At 42.5% G+C, this 23528-nt stretch overlaps 1 protein-coding gene across 2 annotated transcripts in view; it reads right to left on the bottom strand.

Moving 5' to 3' along the window:
* LOC121811791 (protein FAM184A-like) overlaps positions 1–8546 on the bottom strand; it is a 36263-nt gene extending 27717 nt beyond the window's left edge. Inside the window, exon 1 of one of the 2 annotated variants that reach the window (XM_042214399.1) lies at positions 8118–8546. In XM_042214399.1, coding sequence (XP_042070333.1) covers positions 8118–8282 — 165 coding nt within the window. In that variant the 5' untranslated portion in view covers positions 8283–8546. The remainder of the gene's footprint in view (positions 1–8117) is intronic. The other variant, XM_042214400.1, reaches the window with a different exon arrangement.
* Positions 8547–23528: the final 14982 nt, after the last annotated feature.

The raw sequence follows: 23528 nt of genomic DNA, 5'->3' as shown, positions 1-23528 counted from the left end.
CTTGTTAACACCACTTTTTGCCCTCTGCAAGCCAAAATTTCAGAGTATTATCTTAAAATAATTTTGAGTTAGGTATGAATAGATTAAAAAAGTTTCCTGCTGCGTCCTTTTACTCCTCTCGGAGTGGTATAAAATTTACACCTATTAAAGCATCATAGAAGAGTATCATTAAAGTCGATCAGCTGAATTCCACGCAGCACGCATTAAATCTATCAAACTGAACCGCATCTATCATTACAGACTGTTTAACAGCAAATTCTCCACCGAACAGTAATGCACAGGATTTACAGTCGGAGTCCTCTATCACCGAGGCCTCAAATGTAGAGCTTCTGTGTGCAGGATGGATAAGGGATGATGCTAAAAATGACAGTGGGGGCACCCAGGAGGGATCTCTCTGAGGCTGAAGTCGATCACTATTGATCAAACCGCGGTAGAAAGGTCACTAAAGCCTGGAGAGGAACAACTGCAGCATTTGGCTCTGACAAAACTCTGTTGCGCTGCTCTTGTCATTTTCAGAGGATTACCATCATATGCACTAATTAAAGGATTAATGAAAGCCTGGCTCTCAGATGCGCTGTAGTCTTAATGGGATACCTCGACATTTGAGCTTTTAGTCCAATGTTTTCCTTCACCAGACGCGCCATGAAGTGGCAACACAGGCTCTGTTACCAATTAGCCGACGAGCACAGCGCATTTACTTTTTCCTGGTTTAAAGACACTTCGCATCTGTTCCTTCAGTTTTCATTTCGAAGCTCAGGCGCTCCAAGGACACTCAGCTCACGCACACTTTTCCTCCCTGAGCATCACTAGGCTACATCACAACCTCAGAAACAGAAAGCAAGAACAAAGGCACACTGTGTCTTTGACAGAAAAATGTTTCTGTGACAGCCATAACAGCATGTTACAACCTAAAAGTAAGCCTCGACTGATCCTGCTGTCTGTGGACTGATCCAGGTATCTTTTACATTTTGAATGCACTCCATCCATCCATCCATTTTCTCTTTCTTATCCAGGGCGGGGTTGCAGGGGGCAGCAGGCTAAGCAGAGATCCCTCCCTCTTTAGCCTCCTCCTCCAGCTTATCTGGGGGAACATCAATGCTTCCTGGGCCAGCCAAGGACTGTAATCTCTCCAGTGTGTCCTGGGTCGACCACGGTGCCTCCTCTTACTTGGAATACCTCACCCAGGAGGCGGATGCCCAAACCACCCAAACTAGCTCCTCTGAATGTGGAAGAGCAGCGGCACTACTCTGAGTCTCCCTCAAATGACTGTACTCTTCATCCTCTCACTAAGGGAGAAGCCAGCCATCCTCAGAGAGAGTGGAGCTGAGAAAGCTCATTCCAGCCGCTTGTATCCATAATCTAATTCTTAGATTAGATTATGACCAGAGCTTTGGATAGTGCCTGAAATGGGATTTAATACATGGAATAACAACACATGAATAGCTTTGGAGGGTGGGGTCGTAGATCAATCGAAGACCAACTGAAAAATGGACAGCTATGCTTTAGGGGTGGGCGATATAAACGATATACGATAGAAACGATAGAGATTTTGACTATACCGCTCTATCGTGATAGTGCATGTTGATGATGTCATCAAGCTGCGCCTGTTTTGGTTGAAAGCATCGCAGCGGCTAAAACCATTGTATTATTATATAGCAAATAATTATCATAGCAAAGAGATGAAGCACTTTTGAAATATGGGGAAAGCCAAAAACTGCGCTTCCTCCACTTCCGTAACATTGATTCATTAATGTTGAATTCTCTCGCAGCTGCTCTATTCCCATGTTGTTGCAGTATATTAATAACTAACCTCGTATTGTGGATGAATAATCTCAGTTGTTCTCCTGACTGAAGTTTGGCCCGTGTATAGCATCCTGCTATGCGATTGCATTTGTCCCTGACCACCAGAATCCCTCACGTTAACTTTTATCGAGTGGAAAAAAAGTTGGCGTTCATCCTCCAGCTTCACTGTGCTAATGTTATGCTAACATAGCTGTGTCGCTAGCAATCACGTAGCACAACATTATATACCAGGTAGTCCAACTTCAGTAACCCTGCAAACGCCACTGCTGTTTAGTTTTCTGTCTTCATTTATGTTGGAAGTGGTAGCAGAGCTGTACGTTTTAATTAGTTTCAAAAATCTCTCAGTCAGAACATGGTATGAAATGTTTAGGTTGAAACCAGTGGCGGCTCCTGAAAAAAATCTCAGGGGGGGCAATTTTACAATCGATGATTTTAGATAAAATATGACGGTTTTTATCTACCTCTTCGTTGTGCCTTCTTAAAGCAATCCGATGTCCATCATCTAGCTGCGCCGCTATGCTAGTTTTCCCTAGCACAGCTAGCTTTACACTGTTGTCCATATGAACTCGTGAGCTTTCATGTTTCTTGATTCGTTCGGAGAGGTGCTTTAAGTCGGTTTGTCCAGATTGTGTCCACGTCAAATCACACTTGTCACTTTTGAACAGTATGCACGGGAAACAAAAAAGTGCATTAGCTGTTCCACAGCCTGTCAGCCACGACTTGCGCTGGAACCAACTCCGACAAAAAGTCCTGTTGTATGCTTTTGACTTCTCCTTCGTTGCCTGGGTTAGTTGAATTTCGGGCTTGTCAGGTCCCAACTCTTTAACTTGCAGTTTTTCTGCCATTGTCCTTCTGGCAAAAGGGTAGGTTAGAAGCGATCTAACCGAATTTGGGGGAGGCTGTGCCTCAACCGTTAACAATACCGCTGCCATCGTCTCTCTCTGACCTTATAGCTCACTTAGGCTACTGACTGAGGTAAAATTCTAGAACAGCAAATCTTCGCGCGTTTTCTGCAGGGGCGCAATTTTAAGCGCCCCCAAACCATTTAATTCAGCGACGCTGATAGGTCAAATATTTATTATTTTCCCCTGGCAACCATTTAATGATAGGCTATTTCGCTGCATATCAAGGGCGCTTTGACGAGCGCCCCAGAAGAAGAAAAACACCGTTTGTTGGTTGAACTTTAATGAGTCAGCTGGTGAAAATGTTAAAATACGCCTGGCTGTATATGGGCACACACATAGTAAAACTATCATTGATGAATTTTTTAAAAATATATATTTTTACTCCTCCACATTTGGGGGGGCGGAGCCCGAGCGCCCCCTATGGGCCAGCCGCCACTGGTTGAAACTAGCGACTTCTAACTGTTAAATTAAATTTAATAAATTCTGTTTTCATGGATGCATGGATGTTAAACTTAATTGTTACACCTGGTAAAGCAGCAACGCTGATGATTTTATTAAAGATGAAAGAATTTAGACCGTTTTTAACTCTTAGTGTTCGTTTGACTTTGGGACCTGAAGGACGGAGTTTTGGACCCAGATTACTCCGCGAAGCTCCTCACTACGGCAGCCGTAATGCTCTGACAATCCATCAAGCAGTGCGGCTTACCAAAGTTGTACTAAAACATTTTTTAACAGATTTCTGCACGCCAAAATCGGTTCGAGGTCAGTAAGCACAACCAGAATTCATACATAAGGCACACTCTCGATTTTTGAGAAAATTAAAGGATTTTAAGTGTGCCTTATAGTGTGGAAAATACGTTATACAGAAGAAAAGAATATATCGCGATATATATCGTTACCGCACATGCTTCAAATTATACCGCGATATGGATTTTAGGCCATATCGCCCAGCCCTACCGTGCTTCATATTCAGCTCTCGCTTCTCCATGACAGACCTGTAGAGCATCCTAATCACCGCTACTGTGGTCCCAGTCAGCTGTGGGAGGAGTTCGGTGAGGCCATGGAAAAAGATTTTTGGACTGCCTCAGAGGGATTCTGGCAAAGCAGCGCTCTAATAATGTGATGTATAGTGCAAGTGGGACATCATTGACGTCAACTGAGGATACAGTCGGGTGGAGTATTCTGGGAGGACTTAATGAGACTAAAAAGCAATTACGTGACGTTTCTGAACACGTACCTATTTAGCATGTGGCTAAAACAAAACCCAAACCTAATCCTAACCCTGGATGGTTTGCTAGTGTCCTGGTGGACGATAAGAGTTTTGAGAGTTTCAGCCAAATGTGCAGATCAATTCAAACTCTAATTAGCTAATTAGTCCTCAATTCTGACACTTTCACTGCTGTCAGCTAGTTTTTGTAAACTCAGGCTAGATAAATCTTTCAATACGGACTTACGTTTGCAAGAGTTATTGCAAAGCATATTAGCCAAACCCAGACGGGCAATTATGGATTTCTAATAAGTGGTCACTCAATCAAACTAATGTCTAAGCTTCAGAGTTATGAATCATTAGTGTCTGCCAGGCATAAACATCAACCACCAGTCTTATCAGCCAGCCTTCGGTCATTTACCGATTCCTCTATGGCAGCGGTCCCCAACCCCCGGGCCTCGGACCGGTACCGGTCTGTGAGTCGTTTGGTACCGGGCCGCGAGAGTTGAGGCTCAGGTGTGAAATGTATGGTTTTCAGGGTTTTTATCGGTTTTCAGCGTTATTTTGTTATCGTTTTTATCGTTAACTCGGTTTTCCTGGTCTTTTCACGTGTGTTATGAATAAATCTTCTTTTTTTCGGTACCGGTACTAGTTTTATTTTGTTGTATTTATCCGCGACACCTTAAAGGCCGGTCCGTGAAAATATTGTCGGGCATAAACCGGTCCGTGGCGCAAAAAAGGTTGGAGACCGCTGCTCTATGGCATTTTAAACACAACAAATAATTTATTTTGAAGCATAAATTACCTTTGCAACAGCTGAAATCCAATAGCTGTTGTAAATTGGACTGCCAGAACGTAAAGTTAGATTAAATGTTTTTTCCACTGGACAAACTTTCAATTCTGTTGCCTCTGTGTACCTTTGGTTCCTAATATGTAAAGGTCTTTTCACACTTCAAAAGGCATATATGTAATTCATATATTAATACAAACAGAAGAGATCAGGTGTGTCTGTTGAACACATTTTATGACTCTTAAGGCCCAACCATCACGATATCCCTCATTTGTGGGTTTTGTCAGTCTCTCTAGGCTACAGTGTAACTGAAAATGTGTCTGTATTTTGGGATGAAGCATTAGTTTCGGATGGATAGGGAAGAAATAGACAAGCGGGGACAGGAGAGGTGTTTTGGAAATATCAGGAGGAAACCCTCGGGCAGACCCAGGACTTGCTGGAGATTATGTTTCTTGGATGACTTGGGAGTATTCCCCCAGAAGAACTGGAGGCGGCAGCTGGTGAGAGAGAGATGTTGGCATCTCCTTCTCCACCCCTGCAACCAGGTTCCAGATAAGCAGTAGAAAGCAAATGAATGTAGAGCAGGTGTTTCAAACAGAGTCTTTACAATAAATTCTTATGTTTAAAACGGATTGGAGTGTTAAAGAATAAAACTAATGTAACATATGACATTGTAGTGCAGCCTTCAATTCAATCAACGCTGTACTCCCAGAAAAATCCTTTTATAATAGGTTATATGCACTGCCAGATGTTTAAGCACTGAGGACACAGCTGAAATGATTTTGCACTGAAACGTGAGCTGTTAGCGATGCTGCTCACATCAAGATGATCAATACTTTCTACTAATTTGGTGATGAATTTTTTAATCACCTTTAGACTTTTAGGGTCAAAGCAAATTTTGTGTTCACTGCATCAACAACTCTGATTATGAGGCTGGATTTAACATCTTAAATGTCAGGTAAAAGTGACATTTCTCATTCTCGCTGATAAAAACAGTTCCACCTTGAGGTTCACAATAGGATTAGACTGGTTTAATACAGCTATTCAAAGCTGTTGCTGTAAGCTCTTGAAAGTAAGTTTAGTGCTCTGCGTGTCACTGTATCGTCTCTTCAGTGAAGATGATGTAATGTTAGGGCAAAAATCAAGCATGTCAGAGCACTGCACTGAATCAGAGCACAGCAGCATATCTACTGTAACACAACCTCATCCTGGATTATACAGTGGATGATTGATGATGAATTTTTGGTAATTTGGTATCATTTTAATTTCATTTCATTGATCTCTTTGCTGATGGTACCGGGTGTTCGATCTTTTTGAGAAATATGCTGCAGCCTGAAAATGGCCCACTTTCCTCGTCTAACGCTGCTGCTGCATGACCCTCATGAAAAGGTAAGGCAATGCAGCACCTGTGAATTTAACAAAGAAGCACAATTGCAAAGACGTGGGCAGTCCTGTGGGCAGAGGCAGAATGACCGAAATACACACAACAGCACTGCTGAGAGCTCGGATTTACTACGTGGACGAACAACACATGAATAGAAACGCTGGGAATGTCTGACTCACTCATCTGAAATTAAAATGTTTCCAAAGAAGAGTAACACATGTGCCACAGATACCGGTAGCCTGCAGATAAACACACACTTACGCACTCACACAAACAAAATAGAGACGCATAAATCTGCCATGACGCTTTCAATTTTTAAAAACGAAAGACACATGGATTCACAGCAGAGGAAGGTGCTATTTGCTTTAAGGGAGGACGGACGATGCAACAAAACAAGCTCTAAATCTGTGTTAAAATCCAAGTTAAACACAGAGGGATTTCTGAGATCTCCTCAGGACAAATCTGACTGGCACTGAAGCTGCGGCTTACTATTATTTTTATGTTTGCTTGTTTTTCTACATGGCAGATGCTGCGCTGGAGAAAATGCCGAGTATCTCTTTCACCATATCTTCTTGAAAGTGTTTAACCAGCTATGCTGGTTAAATCTATTAATACAACATGCCGCTTTACACATACTCCAATCTAATTATGCAGCATTGCGTCCCAATTTGTGTAGCTATTAGATCTAAGGAACTCCATCAACACAATCTTTTTTTTTTTCAAAAATAGGCTCATTTGGAAGTTGCTGAAAAAGTTAAACCACCGCTGGCTTGGCTGCAAACATTTTACATCGATTACACAAAATACTTTAAAAGCCTGAGAGGCATGCAGATGACAGATTTTGCCAAGCTGCTGTTTTCCAAAAAACTAGGGAAAGTATTTAAAGATCCAATCTGCAAGTTAGAGTTGTGAAGTAAAACATCCCTCAGCCAGTTTGGGATTGATTGCAGGTCCTAAATCTTCTTCGTAATTCAGCCGGCGAGGTGAATCTTTCATTTTCATTTCATTTGGATCAATGATTGTGGCTTGTGGCTGTTTTTTTTTAATGTGGGGTGAGGAGCAGGAAACAACCTGAAACCGCATAAACAAACACCAAACATGAGGGGGAAACATGGTGAAGAATAAACAGAGGAAAAGTCCCCGGGTTCAAACACGCAGTTGGATTGCTGACAAAATGTGGACCTTAATGCTGCCGCTGCTCTCTTGCCAAATACATTTTAATCAACCACTGAAACACTGAATTTTAATCCTGGATGTCCACATTTCCAATCTGCCCGATATACTGTGGATATCTGCACAGCTTATCCAACCCTACAGAGTGTCTAATTCCCCGCGAGTATTATGTAAAATCTTCTGTCATCTACTCCTGCTTTTGTCTCTCCTTGATCTGCATAAACGGCTTTGTTTACATTACATCCTCAGCTCCACTCTGACAAAAACCTAAATGCTCTAAAAATGTAGCTGCAACTTTAAATCTCCTACAACTGCAGGGCATAGTATCCCTGAATCCTACCCTGGTGTCAGGTGGACTACAAAGAAAGCAAAAACCTCTGCATCCCTCCGAGATTACATAACTTCTCTCAGTCCTTGGGTACCAGAGGCAGCCCAGTGGTGGCAGAAAACAGTTAAACTGTGGTGGGGAGAGGCTGGATGCACATTAACACATTCCTCTGGGCATTTGGAAAGCTCTTAGCTATCAACACCGATAGGAAAAACAGCCTGGCCACAGAGTAAGGTATACTACCGGCATGCACGGGGGAGTGTGTAAGTACTGCACAGCAATCACAGCCACTGATTATCAACTACCCAGCCTGGGTATTTAATGGTGACCTCTGAACCCTGCAGGCGTGCAGAACACCTGCTTCAAAATGCCAACACACCAAAGTCAATGAAAAATACAGGAAAAATGAGCGCAATGTTTACAAATGGCATGCAGCACCAGCACAGTTATTACACAGTTACACTTCATTTACATGCTCTAAATGACTGAACCACTCCACGGAGCTTCACTCACTCACGTCCACGCACCTTGGTCAGCTGTGCTATCTTCTTGCTCATCTTCAAATGCAGGTCTTGAGTGTATTCCAGCGTTAGGCTCCCGTCGTAGAGCATGCTGGAGGTTGTGCAGGGGGGATATTTGGTGCTGCTAGTCGAGGTGTTGTACGGAGGCTGCCAGCCTGCCCCCGTCGCCATTTTCACCGGGAACAAACCCACACGCGACGCCGCGAAGTCAAATAAAATGGAAGTGGCCTCCGCTGCGCCTCACATCGTCCCGTGGTTGCGGCTTGTGCGGTTATTCTGTCGGCTTCTGTGACGGAGGACGGAGAGCTGGAGCGGCGGAGCGCGAGACCGTTCCGCGGCAACGCATCCTCCAGCACCGCGGGCGCGAGCGCTCGAGATGAGGAGAGTGACGGAGACGCGCGCCAGATGCTCACCCCAGTAGCACGCGCTCAGGTCCGATTGGTTTACCCTTTGATGCAGCTGTGAGTGGCTTGTGTGACTTTTCTCTTCTATCTTTCTATCAATCCAAGCTGTAATACAGTTCTTCCTCCTCATTCCGGGTTTCAACGTCTATTTTTAGTTTTATTATTTTATTACTGTTGTTCTGAAACAGCTGTTTTTCCTGTTAGGTATATATAGGCTGAAGCATAAAAAATTTACACTCTTGCTTTTACAACTTTAAGCCCAAGGGGGAGGGAGATGCCTTTGGATTTCATTTAGGCTTCACTGGATTACGTCACTCTCGTGAAGCGCAGGCTGTCACTAATCCTGCACTGACATCTGTCGGCGGCTCGTGTGAACTGCGACGCTGTTGCTGTTATTGTTGATATTATTATTAAAGGATCAGTTCGGCCAATGTTCAGACATCGTGAAAAATTACACCCAGTGTCTCCTGTCCTATGACAGCTGGGAGAGGCTCCAGCGCAGCTTAATTGGATAAAGGCGGGTGAAAAAAGAAGCAGGATGGTGGTTGTGTCAATGGCCTTTTTTTATTGTCAAGAATTACTTTCACACTTCTTCCCTGTGCCTTTAATCAATCATCAATTAATCAGGTACACAGGAAAGAAGGGGTGGTCAGGCAAGAGGTGTAAATGCCATCAGTGTCAATCCAAAATGTTAAAACGTTTATTATTCATTATATTTTACTTTTTACATTTATAATTATCATGCCGACTCTTTCCAAAAGCAAGTTTCAGCACTTGTCAGCTGAAATGGTAACTTCTTGGGTCACTTATTTGAAGCAGCATCTAAATTAACTTTAACACTGTGCACCAGGGCATATAAACTGCATGTATGAACTCATATCATTTAAAAAATCAAGGTTTTAACAACTTATTTCTCCTGGAGAGTATAATTCTGTTACCATCGTTGCTGTTGAGGAGTTTTCTGGTGTGCTGCGGTTTTACTGGTTGAGGTCAGATTGAACTATATGTGGCCCCTGATCTCGTTTCATGGTTTGTTTGGGTATTTCAGTTTTCATGTTGATTACTGGGAACTTTTTCCACAGACATGAAATCTTATTCCAGAACAATTCATGTAGTGTAAGTGCAGCACTGATGATCTGGAGCTGGCTTTCAGGAAAGCATATGTGAAGAGCTTTGATCAAACATGCTTTTCATAGTTTCTTGGGTCATTCTTATTCTCTGTTTGAATATTAGATGCAGTCCACACAGAGAAAGTGGATGTGTATTATAAATAAAATGATTACACCAAATGATGGGAGCTTTAGATGTGAAAGGACTGATTATGTCAAAGCAGACACCTCCTAATAAATGCTAGCTTTCAAGTAAAGAAAACAAATAAAAAGCGAATTAGATCAAATAGACGGATTAAATCTGAAACCACAAGGCTACAAGGAAATGCATTCAGTGATGCATTTTGAATAGATTAAAAAAGTTTCCTGCTGCGTCCTTTTACTCCTCTCGGAGTGGTATAAAATTTACACCTATTAAAGCATCATAGAAGAGTATCATTAAAGTCGATCAGCTGAATTCCACGCAGCACGCGTTAAATCAATCAAACTGAACCGCATCTATCATTACAGACTGTTTAACAGCAAATTCTCCTCCGAACAGTAATGCACAGGATTTGCAGTCGGAGTCCTCTATCATCGAGGCCTCAAATGTAGAGTTTCTGTGTGCAGGATGGATAAGGGATGATGCTAAAAATGACAGTGGGGGCACCCAGGAGGGATCTCTCTGAGGCTGAAGTCGATCACTATTGATCAAACCGCGGTAGAAAGGTCACTAAATCCTGGAGAGGAACAACTGCAGCATTTGGCTCTGACAAAACTCTGTTGCGCTGCTCTTGTCATTTTCAGAGGATTACCATCATATGCACTAATTAAAGGATTAATGAAAGCCTGGCTCTCAGATGCGCTGTAGTCTTAATGGGATACCTCGACATTTGAGCTTTTAGTCCAATGTTTTCCTTCACCAGACGCGCCATGAAGTGGCAACACAGGCTCTGTTACCAATTAGCCGACGAGCACAGCGCATTTACTTTTTCCTGGTTTAAAGACACTTCGCATCTGTTCCTTCAGTTTTCATTTCGAAGCTCAGGCGCTCCAAGGACACTCAGCTCACGCACACTTTTCCTCCCTGAGCATCACTAGGCTACATCACAACCTCAGAAACAGAAAGCAAGAACAAAGGCACACTGTGTCTTTGACAGAAAAATGTTTCTGTGACAGCCATAACAGCATGTTACAACCTAAAAGTAAGCCTCGACTGATCCTGCTGTCTGTGGACTGATCCAGGTATCTTTTACATTTTGAATGCACTCCATCCATCCATCCATTTTCTCTTTCTTATCCAGGGCGGGGTTGCAGGGGGCAGCAGGCTAAGCAGAGATCCCTCCCTCTTTAGCCTCCTCCTCCAGCTTATCTGGGGGAACATCAATGCTTCCTGGGCCAGCCAAGGACTGTAATCTCTCCAGTGTGTCCTGGGTCGACCACGGTGCCTCCTCTTACTTGGAATACCTCACCTAGGAGGCGGATGCCCAAACCACCCAAACTAGCTCCTCTGAATGTGGAAGAGCAGCGGCACTACTCTGAGTCTCCCTCAAATGACTGTTCTCTTCATCCTCTCACTAAGGGAGAAGCCAGCCATCCTCAGAGAGAGTGGAGCTGAGAAAGCTCATTCCAGCCGCTTGTATCCATAATCTAATTCTTAGATTAGATTATGACCAGAGCTTTGGATAGTGCCTGAAATGGGATTTAATACATGGAATAACAACACATGAATAGCTTTGGAGGGTGGGGTCGTAGATCAATCGAAGACCAACTGAAAAATGGACAGCTATGCTTTAGGGGTGGGCGATATAAACGATATACGATAGAAACGATAGAGATTTTGACTATACCGCTCTATCGTGATAGTGCATGTTGATGATGTCATCAAGCTGCGCCTGTTTTGGTTGAAAGCATCGCAGCGGCTAAAACCATTGTATTATTATATAGCATAATAATTATATAGCAAAGAGATGAAGCACTTTTGAAATATGGGGAAAGCCAAAAACTGCGCTTCCTCCACTTCCGTAACATTGATTCATTAATGTTGAATTCTCTCGCAGCTGTCCGATTCCCATGTTGTTGCAGTATATTAACAACTAATCTTGTATTGTGGATGAATAATCTTAGTTGTTCTCCTGACTGAAGTTTGCCCCGTGTATAGCATCCTGCTATGCGATTGCATTTGTCCCTGACCATCAGAATCCCTCACGTTAACTTTTATCGAGTGGGAAAAAATTTAGCTTTCATCCTCCAGCTTCACTGTGCTAATGTTATGCTAACATAGCTGTGTCGCTAGCAATCACGTAGCACAACATTATATACCAGCTAGTCCAACTTCAGTAACCCCTCAAACGCCACTGCTGTTTAGTTTTCTGTCTTCATTTATGTTGGAAGTGGTAGCAGAGCTGTACGTTTTACTTAGTTTCAAAAATCTCTCAGTCAGAACATGCTATGAAATGTTTAGGTTGAAACTAGCGACTTCTAACTGTTAAATTAAATTTAATAAATTCTGTTTTCATGGATGCATGGATGTTAAACTTAATTGTTACACCTGGTAAAGCAGCAATGCTGATGATTTTATTAAAGACGAAAGAATTTAGACCGTTTTTAACTCTCAGTCTTTGTTTGACTTTGGGACCTGAAGTGACGGAGTTTTGGACCCAGATTACTCCGCGAAGCTCCTCACCACGGCAGTAGTTGCTCTGACAATTCATCAAGCAGTGCGGCTTACCAAAGTTGTACTAAAACATTTTTTAACAGATTTCTGCACGCCAAAATCGATTCGAGGTCATAACCAGAATTCATACATAAGGCACACTCTCGATTTTTGAGAAAATTAAAGGATTTTAAGTGTGCCTTATAGTGTGGGAAATACGTTATACAGAAGAAAAGAATATATTGCGATATATATCGTTACCGCACATGCTTCAAATTATACCGCGATATGGATTTTAGGCCATATCGCCCAGCCCTACCGTGCTTCATATTCAGCTCTCGCTTCTCCATGACAGACCTGTAGAGCATCCTAATCACCGCTACTGTGGTCCCAGTCAGCTGTGGGAGGAGTTCGGTGAGGCCATGGAAAAAGATTTTTGGACTGCCTCAGAGGGATTCTGGCAAAGCAGCGCTCTAATAATGTGATGTATAGTGCAAGTGGGACGTCGTTGACTTCAACTGAGGATACAGTCGGGTGGAGTATTCTGGGAGGACTTAATGAGACTAAAAAGCAATTACGTGACGTTTCTGAACACGTACCTATTTAGCATGTGGCTAAAACAAAACCCAAACCTAATCCTAACCCTGGATGGTTTGCTAGTGTCCTGGTGGACGATAAGAGTTTTGAGAGTTTCAGCCAAATGTGCAGATCAATTCAAACTCTAATTAGCTAATTAGTCCTCAATTCTGACACTTTCACTGCTGTCAGCTAGTTTTTGTAAACTCAGGCTAGATAAATCTTTCAATACTGACTTACGTTTGCAAGAGTTATTGCAAAGCATATTAGCCAAACCCAGACGGGCAATTATGGATTTCTAATAAGTGGTCACTCAATCAAACTAATGTCTAAGCTTCAGAGTTATGAATCATTAGTGTCTGCCAGGCATAAACATCAACCACCAGTCTTATCAGCCAGCCTTCGGTCATTTACCGATTCCTCTATGGCAGCGGTCCCCAACCCCCGGGCCTTGGACCGGTACCGGTCCGTGAGTCGTTTGGTACCGGGCCGCAAGAGTTGAGGTTCAGGTGTGAAATGTATGGTTTTCAGGGGTTTTATCAGTTTTCAGCGTTATTTTGTTATCGTTTCTATCGTTTTTATCGTTAACTCTGTTTTCCTGGGTCTTTTCAAGTTTGTTATGAATAAATCTTCTCTTTTTCGGTACCGGTACTAGTTTTATTTTGTTGTATTTATCCACGACACGTTAAAGGCCGGTCCGTGAAAATATTGTCGGGCATAAACCAGTCCGTGGCGCAAAAAAGCTTGGAGACCGCTGCTCTGTGGCATTTTAAACACAACAAATAATTTATTTTGAAGCATAAATTACCTTTGCAACAGCTGAAATCCAATAGCTGTTGTAAATTGGACTGCCAGAACGTAAAGTTAGGTTTAATGTTTTTTCCACTGGACAAACTTTCAATTCTGTTGCCTCTGTGTACCTTTGGTTCCTAATATGTAAAGGTTTTTCACACTTCAAAAGGCATATATGTAATTCATATATTAATACAAACAGAAGAGATCAGGTGTGTCTGTTGAACACATTTTATGACTCTTAAGACCCAACCATCACGATATCCCTCATTTGTGGGTTTTGTCGGTCTCTCTAGGCTACAGTGTAACTGAAAATGTGTCTGTATTTTGGGATGAAGCATTAGTTTCGGATGGATAGGGAAGAAATAGACAAGCGGGGACAGGAGAGGTGTTTTGGAAATATCAGGAGGAAACCCTCGGGCAGACCCAGGACTTGCTGGAGATTATGTTTCTTGGATGACTTGGGAGTATTCCCCCAGAAGAGCTGGAGGCGGCAGCTGGTGAGAGAGAGATGTTGGCATCTCCTTCTCCACCCCTGCAACCAGGTTCCAGATAAGCAGTAGAAAGCAAATGAATGTAGAGCAGGTGTTTCAAACAGAGTCTTTACAATAAATTCTTATGTTTAAAACAGATTGGAGTGTTAAAGAATAAAACTAATGTAACATATGACATTGTAGTGCAGCCTTCTATTCAATCAACGCTGTACTCCCAGAAAAATCCTTTTATAATAGGTTATATGCACTGCCAGATGTTTAAGCACTGAGGACACAGCTGAAATGATTTTGCACTGAAACGTGAGCTGTTAGCGATGCTGCTCACATCAAGATGATCAATACTTTCTACTAATTTGGTGATGATTTTTTTAATCACCTTTAGACTTTTAGGGTCAAAGCAAATTTTGTGTTCACTGCATCAACAACTCTGATTATGAGGCTGGATTTAACATCTTAAATGTCAGGTAAAAGTGACATTTCTCATTCTCGCTGATAAAAACAGTTCCACCTTGAGGTTCACAATAGGATTAGACTGGTTTAATACAGCTATTCAAAGCTGTTGCTGTAAGCTCTTGAAAGTAAGTTTAGTGCTCTGCGTGTCACTGTATCGTCTCTTCAGTGAAGATGATGTAATGTTAGGGCAAAAATCAAGCATGTCAGAGCACTGCACTGAATCAGAGCACAGCAGCATATCTACTGTAACACAACCTCATCCTGGATTATACAGTGGATGATTGATGATGAATTTTTGGTAATTTGGTATCATTTTAATTTCATTTCATTGATCTCTTTGCTGATGGTACCGGGTGTTCGATCTTTTTGAGAAATATGCTGCAGCCTGAAAATGGCCCACTTTCCTCGTCTAACGCTGCTGCTGCATGACCCTCATGAAAAGGTAAGGCAATGCAGCACCTGTGAATTTAACAAAGAAGCACAATTGCAAAGACGTGGGCAGTCCTGTGGGCAGAGGCAGAATGACCGAAATACACACAACAGCACTGCTGAGAGCTCGGATTTACTACGTGGACGAGCAACACATGAATAGAAACGCTGGGAATGTCTGACTCACTCATCTGAAATTAAAATGTTTCCAAAGAAGAGTAACACATGTGCCACAGATACCGGTAGCCTGCAGATAAACACACACTTACGCACTCACACAAACAAAATAGAGACGCATAAATCTGCCATGACGCTTTCAATTTTTAAAAACGAAAGACACATGGATTCACAGCAGAGGAAGGTGCTATTTGCTTTAAGGGAGGACGGACGATGCAACAAAACAAGCTCTAAATCTGTGTTAAAATCCAAGTTAAACACAGAGGGATTTCTGAGATCTCCTCAGGACGAATCTGACTGGCACTGAAGCTGCGGCTTACTATTATTTTTATGTTTGCTTGTTTTTCTACATGGCAGATGCTGCGCTGGAGAAAATGCCGAGTATCTCTTTCACCATATCTTCTTGAAAGTGTTTAACCAGCTATGCTGGTTAAATCTATTAATACAACATGCCGCTTTACACATACTCCAATCTAATTATGCAGCATTGCGTCCCAATTTGTGTAGCTATTAGATCTAAGGAACTCCATCAACACAATCTTTTTTTTTTTTCAAAAATAGGCTCATTTGGAAGTTGCTGAAAAAGTTAAACCACCGCTGGCTTGGCTGCAAACATTTTACATCGATTACACAAAATACTTTAAAAGCCTGAGAGGCATGCAGATGACAGATTTTGCCAAGCTGCTGTTTTCCAAAAAACTAGGGAAAGTATTTAAAGATCCAATCTGCAAGTTAGAGTTGTGAAGTAAAACATCCCTCAGCCAGTTTGGGATTGATTGCAGGTCCTAAATCTTCTTCGTAATTCAGCCGGCGAGGTGAATCTTTCATTTTCATTTGGATCAATGATTGTGGCTTGTGGCTGTTTTTTTTTAATGTGGGGTGAGGAGCAGGAAACAACCTGAAACCGCATAAACAAACACCAAACATGAGGGGGAAACATGGTGAAGAATAAACAGAGGAAAAGTCCCCGGGTTCAAACACGCAGTTGGATTGCTGACAAAATGTGGACCTTAATGCTGCCGCTGCTCTCTTGCCAAATACATTTTAATCAACCACTGAAACACTGAATTTTAATCCTGGATGTCCACATTTCCAATCTGCCCGATATACTGTGGATATCTGCACAGCTTATCCAACCCTACAGAGTGTCTAATTCCCCGCGAGTATTATGTAAAATCTTCTGTCATCTACTCCTGCTTTTGTCTCTCCTTGATCTGCATAAACGGCTTTGTTTACATTACATCCTCAGCTCCACTCTGACAAAAACCTAAATGCTCTAAAAATGTAGCTGCAACTTTAAATCTCCTACAACTGCAGGGCATAGTATCCCTGAATCCTACCCTGGTGTCAGGTGGACTACAAAGAAAGCAAAAACCTCTGCATCCCTCCGAGATTACATAACTTCTCTCAGTCCTTGGGTACCAGAGGCAGCCCAGTGGTGGCAGAAAACAGTTAAACTGTGGTGGGGAGAGGCTGGATGTACATTAACACATTCCTCTGGGCATTTGGAAAGCTCTTAGCTATCAACACCGATAGGAAAAACAGCCTGGCTACAGAGTAAGGTATACTACCGGCATGCACGGGGGAGTGTGTAAGTACTGCACAGCAATCACAGCCACTGATTATCAACTACCCAGCCTGGGTATTTAATGGTGACCTCTGAACCCTGCAGGCGTGCAGAACACCTGCTTCAAAATGCCAACACACCAAAGTCAATGAAAAATACAGGAAAAATGAGCGCAATGTTTACAAATGGCATGCAGCACCAGCACAGTTATTACACAGTTACACTTCATTTACATGCTCTAAATGACTGAACCACTCCACGGAGCTTCACTCACTCACGTCCACGCACCTTGGTCAGCTGTGCTATCTTCTTGCTCATCTTCAAATGCAGGTCTTGAGTGTATTCCAGCGTTAGGCTCCCGTCGTAGAGCATGCTGGAGGTTGTGCAGGGGGGATATTTGGTGCTGCTAGTCGAGGTGTTGTACGGAGGCTGCCAGCCTGCCCCCGTCGCCATTTTCACCGGGAACAAACCCACACGCGACGCCGCGAAGTCAAATAAAATGGAAGTGGCCTCCGCTGCGCCTCACATCGTCCCGTGGTTGCGGCTTGTGCGGTTATTCTGTCGGCTTCTGTGACGGAGGACAGAGAGCTGGAGCGGCGGAGCGCGAGACCGTTCCGCGGCAACGCATCCTCCAGCACCGCGGGCGCGAGCGCTCGAGATGAGGAGAGTGACGGAGACGCGCGCCAGATGCTCACCCCAGTAGCACGCGCTCAGGTCCGATTGGTTTACCCTTTAATGCAGCTGTGAGTGGCTTGTGTGACTTTTCTCTTCTATCTTTCTATCAATCCAAGCTGTAATACAGTTCTTCCTCCTCATTCCGGGTTTCAACGTCTATTTTTAGTATTTTATTAATTTTATTACTGTTGTTCTGAAACAGCTGTTTTTCCTGTTAGGTATATATAGGCTGAAGCATAAAAAATTTACACTCTTGCTTTTACAACTTTAAGCCCAAGGGGGAGGGAGATGCCTTTGGATTTCATTTAGGCTTCACTGGATTACGTCACTCTCGAGAAGCGCAGGCTGTCACTAATCCTGCACTGACATCTGTCGGCGGCTCGTGTGAACTGCGACGCTGTTGCTGTTATTGTTGATATTATTATTAAAGGATCAGTTCGGCCAATGTTCAGACATCGTGAAAAATTACACCCAGTGTCTCCTGTCCTATGACAGCTGGGAGAGGCTCCAGCGCAGCTTAATTGGATAAAGGCGGGTGAAAAAAGAAGCAGGATGGTGGTTGTGTCAATGGTCGTTTTTATTGTCAAGAATTACTTTCACACTTCTTCCCTGTGCCTTTAATCAATCATCAATTAATCAGGTACATAGGAAAGAAGGGGTGGTCAGGCAAGAGGTGTAAATGCCATCAGTGTCAATCCAAAATGTTAAAACGTTTATTATTCATTATATTTTACTTTTTACATTTATAATTATCATGCCGACTCTTTCCAAAAGCAAGTTTCAGCACTTGTCAGCTGAAATGGTAACTTCTTGGGGCACTTATTTGAAGCAGCATCTAAATTAACTTTAACACTGTGCACCAGGGCATATAAACTGCATGTATGAACTCATATCATTTAAAAAAATCAAGGTTTTAACAACTTATTTCTCCTGGAGAGTATAATTCTGTTACCATCGTTGCTGTTGAGGAGTTTTCTGGTGTGCTGCGGTTTTACTGGTTGAGGTCAGATTGAACTATATGTGGCCCTTGATCTCGTTTCATGGTTTGTTTGGGTATTTCAGTTTTCATGTTGATTACTGGGAACTTTTTCCACAGACATGAAATCTTATTCCAGAACAATTCATGTAGTGTAAGTGCAGCACTGATGATCTGGAGCTGGCTTTCAGGAAAGCATATGTGAAGAGCTTTGATCAAACATGCTTTTCATAGTTTCTTGGGTCATTCTTATTCTCTGTTTGAATATTAGATGTAGTCCACACAGAGAAAGTGGATGTGTATTATAAATAAAATGATTACACCAAATGATGGGAGCTTTAGATGTGAAAGGACTGATTATGTCAAAGCAGACACCTCCTAATAAATGCTAGCTTTCAAGTAAAGAAAACAAATAAAAAGCGAATTAGATCAAATAGACGGATTAAATCTGAAACCACAAGGCTACAAGGAAATGCATTCAGTGATGCATTTCCTTGTAGCCTTGCAGTCATTTTCTTACATTTCACTTGCATCTTCATTTGCTTTAGTTTGATTTTTGACCAATCCTAGACAAGCGCTGATATCGGCATGGCAACTTTTATTGTTCAAGCTATAAGTACTAGTAGGGCTGTCGTAGCATCAGACAATCATGATAATATATTATTGCAAAAATCTATAGAAAAAAAGATCTTAAAATCATATACAGCACTGTGCCTACTAGAACTAACCCCAGTACGCCTGTTTCAGGCCTGCTCATAGAATAAAATGTCTGAGTGTGCATCAGAAGACAGAGTTGTCGTTGTTTGTGCAGCTACCCTTGGAAAAACCATGTCTGTATTGATAAATACTGTTGTGTCAAAACTCATCATTAAGGGACGAAGGGAGGTCATCAGATGTCATCTTTATGGAGGAACGAGTACGTGTGAGCAAATTGTTGCACATTTTTTATCAAGCGTGTTGTTGCTGGTGCATTTTTCTTTGCAGCCATGTGTTGAAGTAGCAGCATTATATCCAGTGACACTACGATGCTCTGCATGCTGATTAGGAAGTCTGGCTCTGCTCTGTTGACTGCCCCGGAGCCTTTAGGCTTACTTACACAGCGTAATAGACAACACATCAAATCCCCTGCATGACCTACTAGTCAAATAGCTGCAGTCTTTTCAGTAGGAGGCTCCTTCACTGTAAACTGTAAACTGTAAACTTGCTCTGATATAGAAATTCTTTCCAACCCACTACAGCTAAAATGTATAATGACTTCCCACTGTGCAGGGAGAGGAAGCACAAACCACACTCTACTTCTGATTTGCACACTCTATCCATATCCATCCATCTATCGGATGCTGGGATGTTTACCAGTGAACCTTCATTTTGTCATACAGCAGGGGTGGGCAACTCTAGGCCTTGAGGGCCGGTGTCCCTGCAGGTTTTAGATGTGTCCTTGAACCAACACAGCTGATTTAAATGGATAAATTAGCTCCTCAACATGTCCCGAAGTTCTCCAGAGGCCTGGTAACGAACTAATCATGTGATTCAGGTGTGTTGACCCAAGGTGAGATCTAAAACCTGCAGGACACCGGCCCTCGAGGCCTGGAATTGCCCACCCCTGTCATAGAGGCATCACCATTCAGTCTTTCCACCTAACACATCCTCATTATCCTGGATACTGTTCAGATCTCAGCGGTAGGTTGGAAAAAACCCACCGCTCGGTTTATTATCTTGACTCGAGGGCGTCTGGAGGGTGAGTTTTCATAATATTGGCCAAAACTCAAAACTGTCCACTTCACCAAGGCTGACTTTATGAAGTTGTATCTGACTTAAGCCATAGCTGTGAATTTCAAATCAGTGATATTACTTAAGGGATGTTGGGGATAGTATCATTATTAGATGGCGTATCAGACCTCATCATCTCGTGGATATCTAACTAAACTTTGGCTGCGATTGAGTACAAGACAAAATAAGTCGGTCATAAGCGAATCAAGACCAGGGCAGGAGGCTCACTCGCTCACGCTCACACTGCCTCGATGATGCAAAGCTGGAAAACAGGTGCGATCTTTGCACTGGACGTGGTCTTTGCTGTGTTTTGTGAATGCACAGTTTGACAAAACCACCAAAACAAAATCCAGCAGTAACATAGCCATGTATAATTTATTACACGAGAGGTGCTGTTTAGACTGGAGCAGATCTCACTAAACCAAGCACTGCTGCCAAACAGATAACATACCGCAGTGCAGACTCGCACTGTACATTCAGATTTCTCTTACAAGCTGGGACCTCAGAGAGCTCACAGTGAGTTTCTTGTGGGCCGTTACACTTGAGAACATTCTTAACCCACCTGTTCTGCACAGAATCAGACTCGCTCACAAGCTGTTAACCAGCTGGTGAACCACTGAACAGCTGTTCTGTTGTACGGATTTTGTTGCTGCTTCTGATTTGATACTCTACACGCTTTCATATTTTCAGACTTCACGGGAGCTTCCTCCGAATCTGGAAACAAGCAAATCATTGCTACGAATTTAGTCCTGATCGTCACCCTTAAGTCATCCAGACAACTGATCTCTGTGTGGTGCACTGTCCTTTTTTTCTTCTTCTTTTCTTTTAATTAAAATCCCTTTGATTGTGATAAGAAACACACCATTGCAAGTGAAGAGCTGACTTTTGCCCTAGAGAATAGCTCAGATTTTCCTGTAGATGGCACCCTTGCCTTACTTACACCACTGATGGTCAGGTTTTCAGTGTTTGTGAATGGGGCTGTAATGTTACAGTGTGCTTGTGGTTTATACTCCCAATATCATAACCAGAGTGAAGGAGTCCATTTTGGTTCGGACCAGCTCCCAGTCAATTTTCCCCACCACTGCATCCCCACCCTCCCCTCAGCCCTCTTCTCTGCACCCCCTCCTCTTTGATTGACAGGTCTCTGCTGCAGCAGTTCAGAGAGGAGCTCGCCTCTTCCCTCGAGATGCCGTTATCTTGTCTAACAGTAACTTCTAAGCCTATTTTAGTCTTTGCAGCAATTCCAGACAGCCGCAGGTGTGGATGATTTAATTTAGCCTTGTTTTATCTGCAGACCACACTCGCCAGGGCTTCCTGTATTGAATCTACCTCGTTAAAAGCCGCTGCGCTGTGTAACATGTGCTTGGGATTCAATGTCGACCCAACTGAATTGAAATCTCTTGCTAAGAAATACTGAGGTCTAGAATACTTATATACATAGGTATGTTTGTATGTTTTCATGTGTGCTGTGCAAAGCATTTGCAGTGAATTTCTCTAAAGGGTATTAGAGTAGAGGCATACTTACTTTGCAGTTCCAGGAGCGTTAAGACCTTTGGGGGTCCCGATGCAGACAAAGTGCAATAAGTGTGAAAACGTTGGAGCTTTGCTTGTCTCTGACATTTCAGGATATTTGAGTCTTTCTCTGTAAGATCTCCTTAAAAGAGAAGCCAGGGAGACTCTAGCTGCAAGCCAGCTGCAGTCTGATGAGACTGCACCCAAAGGGCAGGATGTGCAGAACGAAGGCCTTGAAAGTAGAATTTTAATATGCAAAACAAATATTTAAAAAAAATGCTGCAGGTTTTCAGCTTGGGGTCAGGACCATGCTGTCTTCAGTCTGTGGGATGGTGCATGTTGCTTAAAACCAGAATAGCAAAGATGCGTATGTAAAGTGTCTTACATTTAATTTAATTTCAGTTATATCATAAGAAAACATTAGTTAAAGAGGAACACGAGTACCATCATGGTCCTACAGGGCAGGCTTATAGAAGGTTTAAAATTAAACCATTTGTATGTACCGAATAGATGTGGTGTAAGAAACACCATTGTCTGTGCTACATCATAACTGTTTCACACCTTAGGCCACTAAGAAAAGCCCAACTGCAGAAGATGGGATTTCTGAGCTTAGAAGTCCCACTCTTGGACAGTGTTTAACATCTTTAATCTGTTCTTCGGGCCAAACCACTTTCTACTGACTGACCAAAAGTGTGTCCTAACTGTGTGGCAGCAATAAATAAAAGATGCAGAACTTCAGTGACATCATCCCTTTTCTCTAGTTTTGCAGTGTTGCAGTGGGACATCAGCTTTAACCACATTTAAGAGATGGTTGGGTAGAGCCTCTTTTAAAGCTTTAAACTCTAACAACTTTCAGACATGTCATTTTTTTTAAAGGCCATTAAGGCTAACTTGTGTTGGCAGTGTTTAGTGTTGGTTTTGGTTTTCAACCACATTTCCAATCCCAAGCACTTCAACATAAGGAAAACCTGTCACATCAGCAAATGCAGAGGGTGGGCCTCCATCCACATCCTGGCACTATCTGCACCATCCCAGCTAATGTCGAACGAAAAGAGGGCTGCACTCTGGATGTGCTGCCACTCACAGCACCGACATATAGACGGGGATCCATTAAGACTCACAGAACCAGGGTGTAAGTGGCAGTCTCTAATCTTTTGACTGATGGAGAAAACTAGCCCAGTGACAGGAAGCCTGCACAGAGAGAAAATGCAAATGCCACATAATGTCATCATCTCATTTGGCAAACCACATCTGTATCACACTGCATATTATTTGATATGTTTATATTAGAGAAATGCATAAAAAACAGTATTATTATCACGCTCACTTTCAGCTCCATATTCTGGACTGTACCAGATTAAGCTTGTATCATTCACAGTTCAGTTCATCCTCTGTCTGAAAACAAACTATTTTGACTTCCTTTTCACTCACTTAAGCCAGCTGTTTTCTGATTGGCTGCCCCTTGCAAACAAAAGATGTGAACAGTAGATGGGTGGGACTTTGTGCTCACAGCTAAAGCTGCTGCAGGAAATGACCATATTAGGTATATCTCCTCCCTTCCGTGTCAACAACCAACCAAATAAACAAACAACTAGCAAACCAAACATAATAGACCTCATGCCATGTTTAACATTAGCATCTATTATTGTAAAAGTATGCAAATGACAGAAAATAAGGAGGAGTATAATGTGTTCCCACTGATCTAACTGCACACATAAGCACATGGCTTTTGTATATTTGAATGGATTGTGGATTCTAATATATATATATATATATATATATAATCATACTGATGAGAGTTTTTAACAGTTTTCGTGTCCATCCTGACTAAATTATTCATTTGTTCTT

This window comes from Haplochromis burtoni, unplaced genomic scaffold (assembly GCF_018398535.1).
Source record: "Haplochromis burtoni strain Fernald_Lab_line unplaced genomic scaffold, NCSU_Asbu1 Contig_560, whole genome shotgun sequence".
NCBI classification, from domain to species: Eukaryota; Metazoa; Chordata; class Actinopteri; order Cichliformes; family Cichlidae; genus Haplochromis; species Haplochromis burtoni.
The sequence above is the reverse complement of the archived record's forward strand: the minus strand, read 5'-3'. Positions and strand labels throughout refer to the sequence as shown.